This window comes from Oxyura jamaicensis, chromosome 3 (assembly GCF_011077185.1).
Source record: "Oxyura jamaicensis isolate SHBP4307 breed ruddy duck chromosome 3, BPBGC_Ojam_1.0, whole genome shotgun sequence".
In the NCBI taxonomy this organism is placed as follows: domain Eukaryota; kingdom Metazoa; phylum Chordata; class Aves; order Anseriformes; family Anatidae; genus Oxyura; species Oxyura jamaicensis.
The window spans coordinates 43512229-43529145 of NC_048895.1; the positions used below are offsets into that span (position 1 = coordinate 43512229).

Here is a 16917-nt window from a genome sequence, read left to right on the forward strand (position 1 = left end):
TCTTTATACAAGACAGCTTTTGACATTAAGGTAGTATCTCCAGCTAGTATTATGATCTTGTGCAACTAGATCATAAGCTCCCCTGGCAATGTACTTTAGTAGAATTCCTGCAGCCACATGGAACTCATCTCATACATTTTCTAACAATTACACTTTGAGAGCATTAGGGTCAGACATGCAGTTTGAATGAGTTACCTTCAATTTTCAGAGACTTCAGTTTCTATCTTTACTGTGGACTAACTGCTTGATGTCATCCTGAGCAAGATATATGTATATACATACCCAGAATTTGATTACTTCTTGGTCTCTGCTCAACCTGAGGATCCCATGATTTTTCATCTTTTTTTCTTTTTCTCCCAGAGATTTGAGTTATCTTTGTCGTCCTCAGGTAACAAGGAGAAATGGATAAGCAGTGGCTGGTGTTCCTCCAAGTTTGGGATTGGGGATACATCAAAATATACAGGATGGGGAATGTGTGGTCCCTGCTGGATTCTGTTGGTGAAAGCATCCTGAGCTCCTTTGTGAAGGGTTCAGTGTGTGTTTTAAATGAAACCCACATGTACAGAACATCTGAGATAGCTACTACTCCTGTCAAGTTATACTTAGATTTTCATATTCTCAATGGATTGATCTGCTAGTATTGAAAGCTCTCTGAGCAAATATCAGAGCACTGGGACAAAGTGGTAAAGTAAAAGGCAAGGTAGTTAAAAAAGAAAAAAAAAAAAAACTTTGGTCTGCTGTCAATTTTGAATGCAGCAAGAATGAAATACTCATTCATGACAGTATTCCCTGATTTATAAAGACATGTCTTATTCTGGCATCATTCTCTTACAAAGACAGAAACACCACGTTATGTTTTTTTCCCCCTAATATTCTACAAGTTATTTGTGACATAAAAAGATACGTATTTTCGAAAGTAGACTAAAAGCTGTACATTGGAAAACATAGGGAAAACTTGGCTGTTTGCTGTCCCTTGCAATTACCAGATGTTTGCCATGGTAACTCCTGAAAAGGTTCTGACCAAAGATTTATTCTTAGGAGGTTGGACAGCATGCCAGCTGGCCAGGGAAAACCTGCAATATCCAAAATAAGTTTGATCACCACCTGTTGCTACTTAACAGAACAGGAGGGAAAAAAAAAATGAAATAAAAGAACTCCTAAAATAAGCTAAAATTATATGCATTATATCTATTTATTCTAAGATTTCTTTTCACTTCTTTTCTCCACTGTGGTACCTGGAGATATCTGGGGTTAACAGACAGTATATCACAGTTTCTGCTAGATTCTGTGGAAATTTAACTAGAATTTATTTATTTTTTGAAGTGTCTTAAAGAACAATTTTGAGGGGGCAGGATAGTAATAGAAAATACATCCTGATTATGATGGCAATTTCGAGTAGGAAAACAACTAAGAAAGTGGAATCCAGGATGTTAGTTATTACTCTGGCTGTACGAGCAAGGTGGGAAGTGGTACTGTCCTATGACTCAGCCTTTGTTTTACATTGCTATGATGTAGCATTGAAAAGATCCGTGGAAGCCTTGTAATTGTGTAAGTTCTTATGCATCCATTCGTCGGTAGAGTAACTGAGTTATTAGTCATAGCTGCAAAGGAGTCAAATTCTTTTGCAAAGTTGTTGCCACTGATTTACTAGGAGACATTTTTTTGTGAGAAAGAGACAGTTCATTAGGGAAGTTAGCATTTACAGGCCCTGAGAATGAGGGCTTAAACACTGGGAGCTAGTCTTCATGGCTAGTAGTCTACCTGAAAAGGAATGGTGATTCCAAAGGCATATTCACGAGTGACAGAGAATATATGAATATAATTTATTTGCCTCTTTGAAAGTGTAACTTACATATGTATTCTGTGACTTGTCCTCCATTACATAACCTTTGGATTTATATGTGCTAGAATGCTGTATTTGAGAGGAGACTGAAACAATTGCTACTGTCCTTTGCTGACAACAGGAAATTTGAGTAGAGGCAGGTTGTTCAATGGCATTGATTAGTTATTGAAAGTCTATGGTCATTGACCCAAGACCCATGGTGGAAACTGAAGTAGAAGAATGTTTTTATATATTAGTCACAGTAATTGACTGTCTCTATAAATTTACTTTTTTTTTTTTTTTTTTTTTTTTTTAACAGCAGTGTTCTCTTAAACTGGATTGTTTATGAGATTATTATGGTAGAATTTGCCTATTTGCCTGAAGTGAAAAGTCTGGTTACTCTATACTCAAAATGTCCATTGAAATCAGTAGTTTTGTTATACAGAGATTCAGCCAAATATGCGCTGAGAGTTAGGCTCCATAAAATGATGCATTTACATGCATTCAAAATGGTCCTTTTTATGGTTTGTTAAGTGATAGCCATTGGATCAGTCTCAGAGTGATGTTTTTGTTTAAGTATGCCTGTTTCACCTGGGTGAGCAAGATCAACTTGGCATTCAGACATACATGCATGTGTAAAAAAGAACAACGTGGTATAAAAATTTAGGCATTTCTGCACGCAAGTTCAGTCAATTGAATCAACACAGTGTCCATGATTTCACTGGCCAGGGCAAAGTGTATATCACAGGTGTTGGCAGGAGTCTACTCTTTCAAATTTGTTCCTGGACTTAGCATACATGAAAAGAAGAATGTATGACAATTGTATAATGGCAAAGCTTTTGTTTTGTAAGGAGAAAGGCAGTGTGATAACACTCATAATAAAGGCAAAAGAAAAATGCAGATTATTATGTGTTTTGAAATGAGACCTTCTTGTGGGTATAAAAATTAGTATTTGAAATGAGGCACGCATTTACAGATAATCATTCTGAATGGGATTGAAACTCTAAGTTGTCCGTGTATTAAATGACTTTTAACATTGAAACAACTCTAAATCAGACTTTTTTTCCTTAGTTTTGTTGTGACTATAAAACTATCACAGTTCTTTACAACCAGGATTTTTTTTAATGGATAGTAGTCTTCATCTCATTTGAAAAATGTTTTTAAATGGCCAAAGTGTGCTCAGCTATCAAAAACTTACTTCACATTGCTCGTAATGCTGATTTGCAGTATTAACAATAAAACTAAGAAACTAATTCCTTGTGTTAAATTTAAATGTATTCCTTCCTTTAGACTGAACTAACACAGATAAGTAAAAGCTATCTACAGTTGTACTGTAGATTGATTTATGACTTTGGAATGTCATTTGTATACTGCCATTCTTGATTTTACAAGATTCAATAAACGAGTGCGTGGAGTAGGAATGCAAATAGAGCAACATGGATTAAATATCCAGATTTGGGTATAAGAAAAGCAAGCAATAATTATTTACATTATGTTTCAACATGCTGCATCTTGATTTGATGGAAATTGCCTGAGGGAGATTTATAAAGCTTCACAGTGCATGCTGGCTTTCACAACACCCTCCCCTTAAAGCAGGGTTTTGGCTTTCCTTGCTGAGATAGCTAACTGGGGGCAGCTTGACAGCATGCTTCACAGCTCCTCATTTCTAGATGCTAGTGATGTTTCTACCTTTGTAAACAGAACAAGGCCAAAACATGAGTTTGGCACTGTCCTGTAGTATTGTGTTCATTTTATTTTCAGTTTTCACAACACTTTGGGACAGAGTTATTTATAACTTAATTTGTGAATTTGCCTTAGTTATGTTTGTAGTCTGCGGAAAATCAATAAGGCTTCAGCAGAATTTCAAGAAAATGGTAGTAAAAGGGCTTGGTTGTTTTTGTTATTAATAAGACTTCCTGAAACTCTTCTGAAGGTGTGAACGTCGATTTGAAGGGCACAGTAGCCGCTGCTACCCATGTGGAATTGCAGTATCTCCTTGTGGGCGGTTTATAGCCAGTGGATCAGAGGACAAATGTGTAAGTAATGTTTTTATTTATTTTTCTTCAAAACTGTAGGATCTGCTTGTATTGTACACAACATAGTCCCTTCATGCATGTTCCTAGGATTCAGCTGAATGTGCAAAACTAAGGTGTATTATACTTTTATATACCTAATTACTATGTAATTATCTGATTCCTGTTCTATAGTTTCTTTGTTTAGCCTGATTTTGGTAAATCCCCAAACAATTTTAGTAACTTGTTAAGACCTTATTTCTGAAAGTTTTCATAGTGTTTAACTATCAATTGCCACATGCCATCAAAGATGATGAGAATGGTATCCCCAGTAGCACAACTTTATGTAGTGTGTGTAATGTGTATATTATCTGCCCACTAAGAACTATGCAGCCACTACATGTTAATTTACTTACGCTAACAAATACAGAAAGATGAGGCTTTCATTACTGGTGTTGTATGATCCAGTTATGCTACAAAGTGAAAAGACATCCAACCATATTTAGAACTTATTAAAATTTATGGTGACTTTGAATGCATGTCCTCCTCAGACAAGGTCTCTTCTCACTCACTGTCAACTGTGTTTAAATTAGCTACGCTTAGCAGTCTTAATTAAAAGTGTATTGCTACCTTTATGAGTATGTACCTAACTTTAACTCAGTAAGTCTTGCATTGTTGGCACAATTTTTTCCTTGGTATTTGCTGAGAGATAGACACTTGCAAGCTTGTTGTACAGGCCTTTGAAACTGGGCTGCTCTCACTGCATGGGGCTGGGTTACTTATAAACACATCCTTCCAAAACAGTTGGTTAGAAAAACTGTTTAACTTTCTTCTAGGTCTTTCTAGGTGACTCATTAGGCCTATGACACAGGGTTTCTGGTCAGCTTCAAATTCAGAGCAAAAGGAATTTACTGTTGTGGCCAGTTTTGAAATACTGGCTCCAATCATGTGTGAAGGTTAGAGATTTTATTGGCAGATTGCTGGAGGTTTGGCAGTAGCTAATGTATTCTTGTCATTTCTATGATAAAATATATTCTTCAAGTTTCTGGTAGTTTGCATTTGAAAATGTAGTTTGCAATACAGTATAGAAGTTTCTTGTGTTGTCTGTTAAACAAAATGTTCCTAATATCGATCCCAGCTCATGACATAGAAGGTATAAATATATTTAGTTGAGATTCTAATTAAGGTCATTGATGAATGGTATAAAAAGAGGTGTAGTTGTAAAGCCTTTTCTCTTTAGCGTTAAAGTTTTTGTTTGGAATTACTGCTGGTAGAAGAGAGAGGCATAGAGCATGGTTTTGCCAGTAGTCCAAATTTTTGGCACATGGTTGCTCATCATAGGAAGCTGAATAGCTGGACTGCATCCTGCTCCAGTTGGCATATAGTCCCTGGTGGGCACAGTGCCAGTCAACACTTTTTAGTGTGGCTCTTGGGTTGGAATTTTGCATAATTTGTATCACATGTCTGTGGAGATCTTTCATTGTTCTCGTTGCCCCCTCAGGAAAACTCAGTCAAGTTTCAGAGTCTGAGAAACTTGCAGAAAACTTTCTACAACCCTACTGTTAGGACAAAATACAAATCTGGGGCATTTTTAGAAGGCTTCTCTTTTAAACGTTGACACTGGATATACTTTTGTGTTCCTTTGAAAAATAAAATTGAGCATGGCACTGAATCGTCCATTCATATTGTTAAACTAATAACATCCTGAGAGATGGACTGATGTGCAACTGTAACAGTGTTAGATTATCAAGAAGCCAGATATTTTTGCAGATTATATTCAATGAATGAATGTCCATGGGAACTGATAAAAGTTGCATGAAAATGGGGGAATGTGAATTCAAAAAAAAAAAAAAAACTGCACCAATGTGGATAAAAGGTTATTTGGTTATCTTGTAACTTTCCAATGACCAGTAACTGTGTCTCAATCATCTTGGCATTTGATTTATCAAGTGTGATGCTTGCACCCAATGGTTAACAAATATGATTGATTCTAAAGCCAGAAGGGGCAGAATTGGAATATAATTGAGAGACATTAATCTTGAACTGCCTTTTATATTTCACAATATGTAACGTGTTTGACAGAGAAAAATATGTGCTGGCTGCGTTGATTAACAGCAAAATCAAAACCATATTCTTACAGGGCACAGAATCAGAAAACTAAAATATGTTGTTATAAACAAAGGGTTGCAAATTTTGCCTGCCTTTTACTCTACTTATGAAGTATACAGCCTATTTTATACTACAACAGCTTGGTATAGCTTCTGTTTGGCTGAAGTAACCCCTTGTTTTCATATGAACTGCTTTTGTGTCTGTTAGTGTGAAAGCTGTACATATTGAAAATCCTGGGTTGAAAGTCTTCCCCTGCCTGCCTACTTCCACTTCTTGAAGATAACCTTTATCAAGAACTATGTAGGAAGTGGCAGTCTGATCAAGGCAGGTAGCCATGGTATCATGTTTTTGAACTGTGTTTATCCTTTCCATAATTTATAGTGATTAGAAAACCTAGAAAGTTAGCGTTTCTTATATCAGTTCTTCTCTTCATCTTAAATAGCCTAAGTCTATAAGTGAGTCAGGTTTACTTTTTTGAAGTTATTTCTGGCCATTTTACAGGTGGACAGTTTGAAGTTTCTAACTATCAAGCAATAATGCTAAGGATGTTAGAGAAATATTCCATCTGGGCTGAGATTTCCATTTTCCTGGGCTCTGTAGAAATATGTTTACCTAAATATTTTCTGACCAAAGAAATCTTATTCTGAAAGGATAAAAATATCTGGAGAGTATGAAATACTGACTTTTAAAATAGAAATAGCTAATCCTTTTCCTGTGCTCCATGTAGTTCTAGTTAACTGTTTTACTTCATGTCTAATTAGGTTCTTCATTTTTGTCTTTGAAGACCTTGGGGCTCTCTGAATAAAGTCCAAGTTTCCAGAAATGAAGTAGGGAATGCAGAAATAGAGATTTGGGTATTTAATTGTTTTCAGATTCATGTTTGCTCTCTTTGAACTGTAGATTTTAAGGGGCACATTTTGGCCCGTGTTGAAATGCAATTTGCTAGCATAAAATTCTATGTCCATGTCAAGTCTAAAAGACTGGGCTCACAGTTCACACTGACTGGCTTATATTGAAAACCAAGAGGTATTTTTTTGGCATAAGAGGTGGCTACATCAATAACAAAAATGCAAGGGTATTGTATGAAGTTTTCTTCCATTTTATTTATTCTCTTGGTTAAAGTATAGGATTTTGCCTATAGCAATGCCTTTGAAACATTTTCCAAATCCAGGATTAAGTGGATTTCCTCCAAAATGTAAAGGCAGTGAAGCTAGAGAGAGTAGGATTGTTCCTCTCCAGAGGGCATCAACACTGAAAGGAGGAACAGGAGACAGGATACATTGATTTCATGCTTATACATCAATACTAACCACTTGCAGAATTTCTAAATGTTTACATTTGTGCAAAAATTGGTTTTACAGTGAATTCCCATTATAAAAATTATGCTGGATACAGAGATTGGTCATGGGGGCATGTCCACAGCATTCTACAAGCCTGTGAATGGTTGCTCGTTGCAAACATGGACGTAGTTGTACTTGCTAACTAGGTTGTATTCTACATCTGGCATAACACAAACAGTATAATTTGTTTGTAGTTGACAGTTCTAAATAGTTGCAGAGGTTGTTATTCCACACAGAATTTCAGACCTACTGAGCAATATTCTTCAATGGTTTATTACCAGATATTTATTTAGCCATAAAGTTGACCACTTAAAATCAGACAATCTCTTTACAACTTTCTGTATTGGATTAAACTAGTAATTTCTTTGTTAAGGATTAAAAAAATGCATTATATATCAGATTTCTTAATTTTCATCTGTAATTATATCAATATGTGTAGCTTTTAAAATATTTCGTATTTTGCCACTCTTAAATGTATTAAAAATGCAATGCTGCTTTCTGTTAAACTCATCATCTGCTTTACTTGGTTGCATATATTTTGGCTTTGAGAAACCATAATGAAAGGAGCTTTATTATTTGAAATAATTTATTTTTCCCCCTTTCCCTAGTGCATGAATTCCTATTATTGGACATCTCACAGTATACCGACATTTTGATAATGTTTTATTCATTGTAGGGAAACACCTTTTTGCTTCAGTAAAGTTTCAAATACTGTTCTTTAAAAACACACAAAACCAAAAAAATACAAGACTTTATGAATAGAAAACTATTTCAATGTTTGGAACACCTTGTATGAGCTTTAGCAAATCACTCTGTGATGAGAAAGATCTTCTTCTATAGATGTACATATATGGAGGAGATAGAACATGCTAATAGGACAGGCAGAAGACTGGCCTGGCTGAACAGAGAGCTATGATGAGATCAGGAAGAAAAAGAGGGTTTATAACTTTTGAAAGAAGTGGCAGACCACTCAGGAGGCCTACAAAGATGTCGTGAGGCTGTGCAGGGAGAAAACTAGAAGGGCTGAGCCCAACTGGAGTTATATCTGGCTACTGCTGTTAAAGACAATAAAATACGTTTGTATAAATACATAAACAAGAAGTTGGATGTGGGGGGGAAACATAGTGACAACGGATGAGGAAAAGGTTGAGATGCTTAATGCCTTCTTTGTCTCAGTCTTTAGCAGCAAGACCAGCTGTTCTCTAGGTACCCAGTCCCCTGAACTGGTAGACAGGGAGAGGGAGCGGAACAAAGTTCCCATAATCCATGAGGAAATGGTTAGTGACCTGGTAAACCACTTAGAGGTAAGCAAGTGTATGGGGCCAGATGGGATTCACCCGAAGGTATAGAGGTTGGCAGAAGTGCTCACAAAGCTACTTTCATCATTTATCAGCAGTCCTGGCTGGAGGTCCCAGTCTACTGGTGGTTAGCAAATGTGATACCCATCTATAACAAGGGCCGGAAGGGGGATCCAGGAAACTACAGGCCTGTCACTCTGACCTCTGTGCCAGGGAAGCCAATGCAACGGATTATCTCGAGTGCCTTCATGTGGCACCTACAAGGCAATCAGGTGATCAGGCCCAGTCAGCATGGTTTTATCAAAGGCAGGTTCTGCTTGAAAAACTTGATCTCCTGCCACAAGGTGATGCACTTAGCGGATGAAGGAAAGGCCGTGGATGTGGCTGACCTAGACTTTACTAAGGCTTTTGACACCATTTCCCATAGCATTCTCCTGAAGAAGCTGACTGCTCAAGGCTTCTATGGGTGTATGCTGCTTTTGGTTAAAAACTGGGTAGGTGGCTGGGCCCATAGAGTTGTGGTGAATGGAGTTAAATCCAGCTGGAGTCCACTCACTAGTGGTGTCTCCCAAGGCTCAGTACTGGGGCCAGTTCTTTCAATATCTTTGTCAGTGATCTGGCTGAGGGAATTGAGTGCACCCTCAGTAAGTTTGCAGATGACACCTAGTTGGGTGCAAGTGTTGATTTGCTTGAGGGTAGGAAGGCTCTGCAGGGTGGTCTGGATAGGCTAGAATGATGAGCTGAGGCCAACTGTATGAAGTTCAACAAGACAAAGTGCTGGTTTGTGAGACTGGGGAACAACAGTCCCATGCAATGCTACAGGCTGCAGGAAGAGTGGCTGGAAAGCTGCCTGGTGGAAATGGACATAGGGGTGGTTGATGGCCATCTGAATATGAGCCAGCAGTGTTTTCAGCTGGCCAAGAAGGCCAACAGCATCCTGGCCTGTAACAGAAATAGCGTGGGCAGCCGGACTAGGGAAGAGATTTTTCCCTTGTACTCAGCTCTGCTGAGGCCACACCTCAAATACTATTTCAGTTTTGGGACCCTCACTACAAAAAGGACATCCATGTACTGGTGTGAGCCCAAAGAAGGGCAACAAAGCTGGTGAAGGGTCTAGAGAACAAGTCTCATGAGTGTAGTGGGTTTACATGGCAAGATTTTGGTAGTGGGGGGCCATAGGGGTGGTTTCTGTTAGAAGAATACAGAAGCCTGCCCCATGTTAGATAAAAGACCCACCGCTGGCCAGAGTCAAGCCAATAAGCATTGTTGTTTTTGCTTCTGTGAGAGCATATTTAAGAAAGAAAGAAAACAACAGCAACAAAAAACTGCTGGTAGAGACGGGGTGAGAAACAGCCTTGCAGGCACCAAGGTCAGTGAAGAACGAGGGCAGGAGGTGCCCCAGGTGCTGGAGAAGAATTTCCCCTGCAGCCTCTGGAGAGGATCGTGGTGAAGCAGGTTGTCCCCCTGCAGCCCATGGTGTAAAACAGTGGAGCAAATTTCCATGCTGCAGCCCGTTGAAGAGACCATGGTGGAGCAGGTGGGTCTTCCCTGAAGGAGGCTGCAGCATGTGGAGAACCCCTGCTGCAGCAGATTCTGGGCTGGAGCTGCAACCCGTGGAGAGGAGCCCACACAGGAGCAGGAGGTCTGGGGGGAGCTGCCACCCATGGGGGACCCGTGCTGGAGCAGTTTGCCCCTGATGGATGGACCCTGTGGTACGGACCCATATTTGGAGCAGTTCTTGAAGAGCTGCTGCCTGTGGGAAGCCCCTGCAGAAGCCTTCCTTCAGTTCAGGAAGGATGGCATCCCATGGGAGGGAGCCCACGTGGAGCAGGGGCGGAGAGTGACTGTGAAGGAGTGGTGGAGACGAAGTGTTGGGGACTGACTGCCACCACCATTCACCAGTTCCCCTGTGCCACTTGGGGGTAGAAAGTGGAAGAGGGTGGATAGGGGGAAGGTGGTTTGGGTTTCTTTTCTTTGTTTATCACTGCTCTAGCTTGTTAGTAATAGGCAATAAATTTTATTGTCTCTCTACTCTGAGTCTGTTTTGCCCATCACCATAATTGTTAAGTGTTCTCCCTGTCCTTATCTCAAACCTTGAGCCATTTGCATCATATTTTCTCCCTCTTTCCCTTTGAGGAGGGGGAGTGAGAGAGCAGTTGTGGTGAAGCTCAGCTGCCCACCCGAGTAAAACCACCACAATGAGGAGAGGCTGAAGGAGCTGGGGTTGTTTAGCCTAGAGAAAAGGAGACTCAGAGGAGACCTTATTGCAGTCTACAATTACCTTAAAGGAGGCTAGAGTAAGGTGGGGATCATTCTCTTCTCCCAAGCCTCAAGTGATAAGATGAGGAAATGGCCTTAAGGTGTGTCAGGGTAGGTTTAAATTGTATGTTAGGAAAAAATTCTTCACTGAAAGGATTGTGAAGCACTGGAACTGGCTGCCCAGGGAAGTGGTTGTGTCTTCAAAAAACATGTAGGTGTAGAGCTTAGTGACATGGTTTAACAGTGGACTTGGCAGTTCTAGGTTAAGGTTGAACTAGATGATCTTAGAGGTCTTTTCCAACCTAAATGATTCTATGATTCTGATAGTTCAGAAGTTGTATTACTGTATATTGTATATTGTTATCTCTTGGGAGTGATAAATGTATGGTATGAGTGATATTTTAAGTTAGGTATCTTTGATCAGTAGAGTATGCTGTAGTATTGACTTTAGTATTGTGTTTGGAAAAAAAGTAAGATATTTTCTGGAAATAATGGAAAAATATTTTCTGGAAATAATGGAAAATTACTTTTAGAAATGTCTGATAGCAATGTTGTATTAGTATTTATTGTGTCGGTCTGCTATGTACCACAGGGTTTGCAGAACAGAATGTATTATATGAAGCAGTGGCAGGGACTGTCTGAGGTATTTTGGGTTTCAGTGTCATTGGCATCCCAATTATATTTTGCTCAAGTTATATTTTATATGTCCATATTGTTTAACTCAGATAGGCTTTAAAATAAAGCATCTGGAGAAAATAGCATTAGTAATGATTACTGTGGAAAAAACAGGACTGACGCTGGCAGAAGGGAATCCGTGGCAGAGTATGAATGACAGCAACTGCGACTACCTCTCCGCCAGCTATTGTTGGAGAAAATGTATCCCTTTCCAAAGAAGAATACAACTTTGTATTACTCTTGAACCTTGGCTTCTTGGACTCTTTGGACTGTGGTTGGCTTTTATGACTATTATTATCCTATGAGAAAATACCCCACATTCAAATGTAAGCAAAACAGGAAGTCAAAGTAGATATGAATACCCAAGTTTCATTTTGGTATGTATGCATGTGTAATAGCTGTTTATGTACAAAAACAGCAGTGAGATGCTAAAAGTGCATGCTAAAAGGTCATGTGTTGTCTATATGCATATCTCAGTATACACCTCTGAAGAATTTTATGTATCACATACGTCCTGTTGTGCTTCTAGTTGATAACATTGTGCTTGCAAATTTATTAAGATAATCCATTGTAAAGCTAGTGAAATTCCCTGTTATCATTAAACACCCGAATGAGGGTCCTCTGCATTTTTTTGAATCTCATAGTATTTCTGTCTAACAGTCAATACCAGTACACAAACGAGGAATGGAATTGTTGGTAAAGTTAATACAGAAGACAGTTTTAGCAGCAAAGAATAATTTACAGAGTGGGTATGGTCCAACTGTGCTTTTTCTAGTTGTAACTAGAGGCGAGGTAAATTTTCCTAGAACAAAATATTCAAGTAATAGTTCTGCACTCTGCCAAACCAAAATATGTTATAAAAGAGTAACCTAAATACAGCAGTGTATGGTGCTACATAAATGACACAGACAGATAAAAACAATCATATACATGAGGCTTTGAAATTAGTTAATTAAATAGAAATTAAAATCAGGGAAAATGTAAATCAGACATTTCTAAGAAGGGAGACTTACAGAAGTAAAGCTGAGCTATAGTTAGATCTGTTTAAATTTCCTCACTAAAAAAGATTATATAAAGCATGTTAACTATAACTATCATCATACTGATATATTTGAAAAGTGTGCCCTGTGTTTTGAAAGATCTGAACTTCATAAGATTTATTTTTAATAATGAAGAGCCTTATTAATTTTCACCATTACTCCTTTTGTGGTTATATGAAAGGAACTCTGATGGAAACTGGGTTTCTATAGTAGCGGGCAATTTCCTGAGACCACCAGAACAACAGCCTCCACAAGTGACATTAGAAGGGGAAGGGACTCTCAAAGGGCATATCGTACTCAATATTTTGGAGACAGGCTTGAAAAGACTTTCCATGCTGCCATTGTATAAGATAGCTCAGGACTAAAGAGTGTTAATCAGTGCTTAGGATACTTGTGAAGCCTGTTTTATTATGTGTGGAGTTGGCACTGATGCCTGTAGTTACGGTAGTCTAACACTTTCCACTATAATTCTGTTTTCAGTTGCTTATAACTGGGAATGTTTTGTGCTGAAAATTTCCATGCTGGGTGTCTGCTCCAGGCTGATTGCTATTTTATATTTTAGTATAAGTAGTTCAGGTGCTTTTTAAGCTTGACATGTAGGAAAAATACACGGTTCAGTGGGAGATGCAGCTCCAGTGTAAACAGGGAATGGTGGAATGCAAGCCAAACAATTCTATCATGTAGCATGGGACTGACTATGCACCAGGCTTGATGACACTGATAGAGGCAAATGGAGACTAATGCCTTACTAATAAATCCAGATGTCTTTCATAAAAGTGTAAGTAAAATTATTTATTTTCCATCGGAGGCTCTAACACTTTCATCTTCTGGAGTTCGTTTGAAATATTAGAAGTAGTAAGTAGGAAAGGGATGGCTTTGTCCAATTTATGCAAAAGTTCTGAAGAACAAAATCTATTTGTGTCAGATTCTATCTGCTAGGTGATAGATCTGCTAGGTCTTTTATTCTTAACCTCCTCCTTTTTTTTTTTTTTTTTTTTTTTTTTTTGGGTGATGTGTATATAAAGAAGGCACTCCAGTTTAAAGCCACAGCAACTAGAAAGGATTTTTCTTGAAAGTGTTGTTGCTTTTCTGGTTCCTGAGCAAGAACTGATTTAAAAAAGACTTGTTTCTGTTGTGATTTTAATGTTGCCCTTTCTGACTTGCTTCCCCCTCTTCCCCTTCCCAGGAGGAGAGTAGCCATGTAAGTGTTCTGACCCAAATGCACGTGATCATGGATCTATGCATGTTCCCACTGCACTGGGAACAGATGGGGACAAGATTGCTTTGAAGGCACAGCATTAAAAAACAGAGAAAATAATTTATAGTGAAACTCTGCAGGTACATAGTTGATTCATTTTGCACACCCTCTCTACCAGTGTAGAAGAATTAAGTAGTTTTCCATTTGGTTATAAATTCTCCTCCTCGAGGAGGGACCTTCACCCTTCTTCCCTGTCTCTTGCTACAAATTTAAAGAAGAAAACACAAGTCTGTACATACATATAAGGTGCTAAATACACTCTCACTCTGTGTTTAATGAAAACTGACTACTCCAAATATTCTTCAAACTTCAAGTGAAAGGAAACACAAGTATGTGGTTACGGGTGCAGGAAACCTGTTTGGAAGCTGTAGGTACAGGTAAATTATTTTTACTTTTGGCTGACCCTTAGACAGAAATGGAAAGGAAATACCAGTATCTTCTAAAATGGTATTTTTATTACAAAAAACTTGGTCTTAATATTAAAAAGGGGATTGACTTTGGCTAAATTCTGTAGCAGATTATATGCGCATATGCACTTTGGGGTATTACTGAGTACTTCCTAGACTGTTTTGCTTTCTTTCTTTTTTTTTTTTTTTTTAAATTTGGTTTGTTGAAAAATTTGTTCTTCCTCTTCCGTTGAATTCATATTTTCAACATTTTTTTTTGTTGTTGCTAGTGTAATGTTATCATTTATACATCACTTACTGTTCTTTTTTCTCTGTAGAGAAGAAAATAATAAAAACAGCTAGTAAGAACAGAATAGAAAAACAAATTGAATTACATCAGAAATGTAGTAAAAACTAGAGTGGTGGACTATAATAGGAGAATGTTTATACTGGAGTTATTTCACTTACAAATACCTGGATATAAATTCCATTAAAATACAATATATATATTTTTAACTATTGAAGTTAATAAATTTACTGAAAAGTTCATTTTCAATCTTGCAACAAGTTAGCCTAAATCCTGAGAATCAAAGTTATCACTGGCTAGTTTAAATATCTGTGACTAGTGTTAATTAAACAGAAGCTGTTTTTATACACTCTTTGTGGTGACATTTTCCTTTCAATGACATTCAGTTATGATACATGTCAAAATTACTCTGATTTTAATTGTTTTCTATTAATTTCCTTAATTTCCAGCTATTGGAAGAGATGATGATAGCTACCACAGTTTAATAAGCGATTCTGGGATGTAAACAGTCTCTGCCACTTTTTCTGTTGAAGCTGAATTACTACATCTAAAAGGATTTATAGGGCAAGAAATACAGTACTAGAAAGAAGTTTAACAGTAGTTCTCTTGGGAGAGAATTTTCTGAAATACAGTCGGAAAATTGTTTTCAAAGCCCTGTTGTGTGTTTTGTGTAGTAGCTCTTCCGTATTACAGTAGTCTCTAGAAAAGATCTGAGTTGAAGTCATCTTCATCACAGTGCATGTTTCAGTGCTTAGCTACATGTGGGCTTCAATCTGAATCTGCTTGTCTTTAGTTTTCTCCGACTCAGTATGTCTTGTTACACAATGTGACTGATTCAGAAAAGTGCTGCATCCAGCCTAACCTCTAGTTCATCACTAAGCATTTCTTGAAATGTGGGTGGCAAGAGCTTGATTGCTTTGTAGGTTGAAAGTGTGATTAGTTAACATCAGGTATGAGCTGAAGTGTTGATTTAGGAACAGTGTGGAAGAGCATAAATTATTAGAATACCTGTGTTTCACAAATATAGGATTTATCTTCAAAAGGACAATGAAATGTTATAACATCTATTTAAAAAGAGGAATTGGGACATAGAGACTTAGCTAAAAGCTAATGTTCTTCTCCCCGAATTAAAACGAAACTGAGAACCTGGAATGGAAAATTTATTTTTATTGTGTAAGTTTGGCAAAGTTTTGTAAGCCACTGAATTATGATGGAAAATTTTCAGCTTCACTAACCATCTCTCTGTGATACGTTCTTTTCATTAAAACATGAAGCCATGTTTCTTTTTGGCTCAGAACCTGTTGGAAAACATTATGCCTGTGATTCAGAGCATTTGTGCTCCTGACTCTTGCTGCTATTGCCTTCACTTCTTTCTTGTGCCTATTTCCATGAAAGGGAGGGAGGAGAGTAGCTTAAAGAAGAAAAGAAAGGTGACAGTAAGGCAATTTGGGGTCAGAAGGAACAAGGACGATGGGGATAGGAAGCATAGTCCAGTCTGATCCATATTCTTCTCTGTCAAAGACTGGTCTTACTGTTAGCAGAACTGGTGCAGCCATTCCAACATATTTCAACTGAAGAGTAATTAGCTTGCAAAGGGAAGTCATTACTCGCAATATGAACATTAAAAGTTTCATAAATCTATTTTACTATCTCCCCATGCATTAGGTGAAAAGAGTCCAGTGGAATTATGCTGATGCCAAACACCTGAATTTTAAAGTTGATTTTATTCTCTACAGTATTTACCTCATTCTTTTCTGTTTAAAATCTTATATCTAAGAGTTCTGTAGTGCAGTAAGCAAGATAACATGTGCCCTGTTTTTGCCATCCCCATAGTTCCAAAGGGCATGGACGTATATACAATAGTGATGGGGAATAGAATTTGAATCTTTAATGACAAAAACACCCCAAAGTGTCACAGCATTACTGGGTATTGTGATACGATTGAAATATTTTGACAGGAAGTCCACTGGATTTTGGAGAGGCATTTGGTAAGGACGATCTCTTCTTTTTCTCATAAATACCCTCTTTCATCAGTCATTTACATGCGGAGGAGCATCCTGTTCAGGAGGTGGAAGTGTAGCTTGCTTTTCTCTCCTTCAGCATAGTCCGTTCCTTCCTGGATTATTCCTGGATTTTGGATTTCTTATCCCAGTAGCATATAATCTCTCACTCATTTTCTTGATATTTCCCATTATTTAGACATGATAGCACTGGCACTGTTGTGGTGAAGTAAAACCTCATCTTTGCTGGAATAGAAAAGGTCCTTGTTAGCACTTTCTCTGTTTTTGGAAGGAAGAAGTCCTGTGTGAAGTCTGTACCATACAGCCAGGTAGTATACAGTGTGACACAGCTTGGTATGAAGTAGAGAGCACAATGTTACAGCTACTGAGGTAACAAACAGCAGCACACAG

General features: G+C 38.0%; 1 protein-coding gene and 1 long non-coding RNA gene across 3 annotated transcripts in view; both read left to right on the top strand.

Moving 5' to 3' along the window:
* Positions 1 to 16917, top strand: part of WDR27 (WD repeat domain 27) — a 123086-nt gene that overhangs the window by 51857 nt on the left and 54312 nt on the right. For both annotated transcript variants that reach the window (XM_035322838.1, XM_035322839.1), the window contains one exon: positions 3756 to 3858. In XM_035322838.1, the coding sequence (XP_035178729.1) occupies positions 3756 to 3858 (103 nt within the window). The remainder of the gene's footprint in view (positions 1 to 3755; positions 3859 to 16917) is intronic.
* LOC118164992 lies at positions 9498 to 10825 on the top strand. Its single transcript, XR_004749797.1, has 3 exons — positions 9498 to 9714; positions 10731 to 10736; positions 10790 to 10825. It is a non-coding gene; the product is annotated as an uncharacterized LOC118164992 (long non-coding RNA).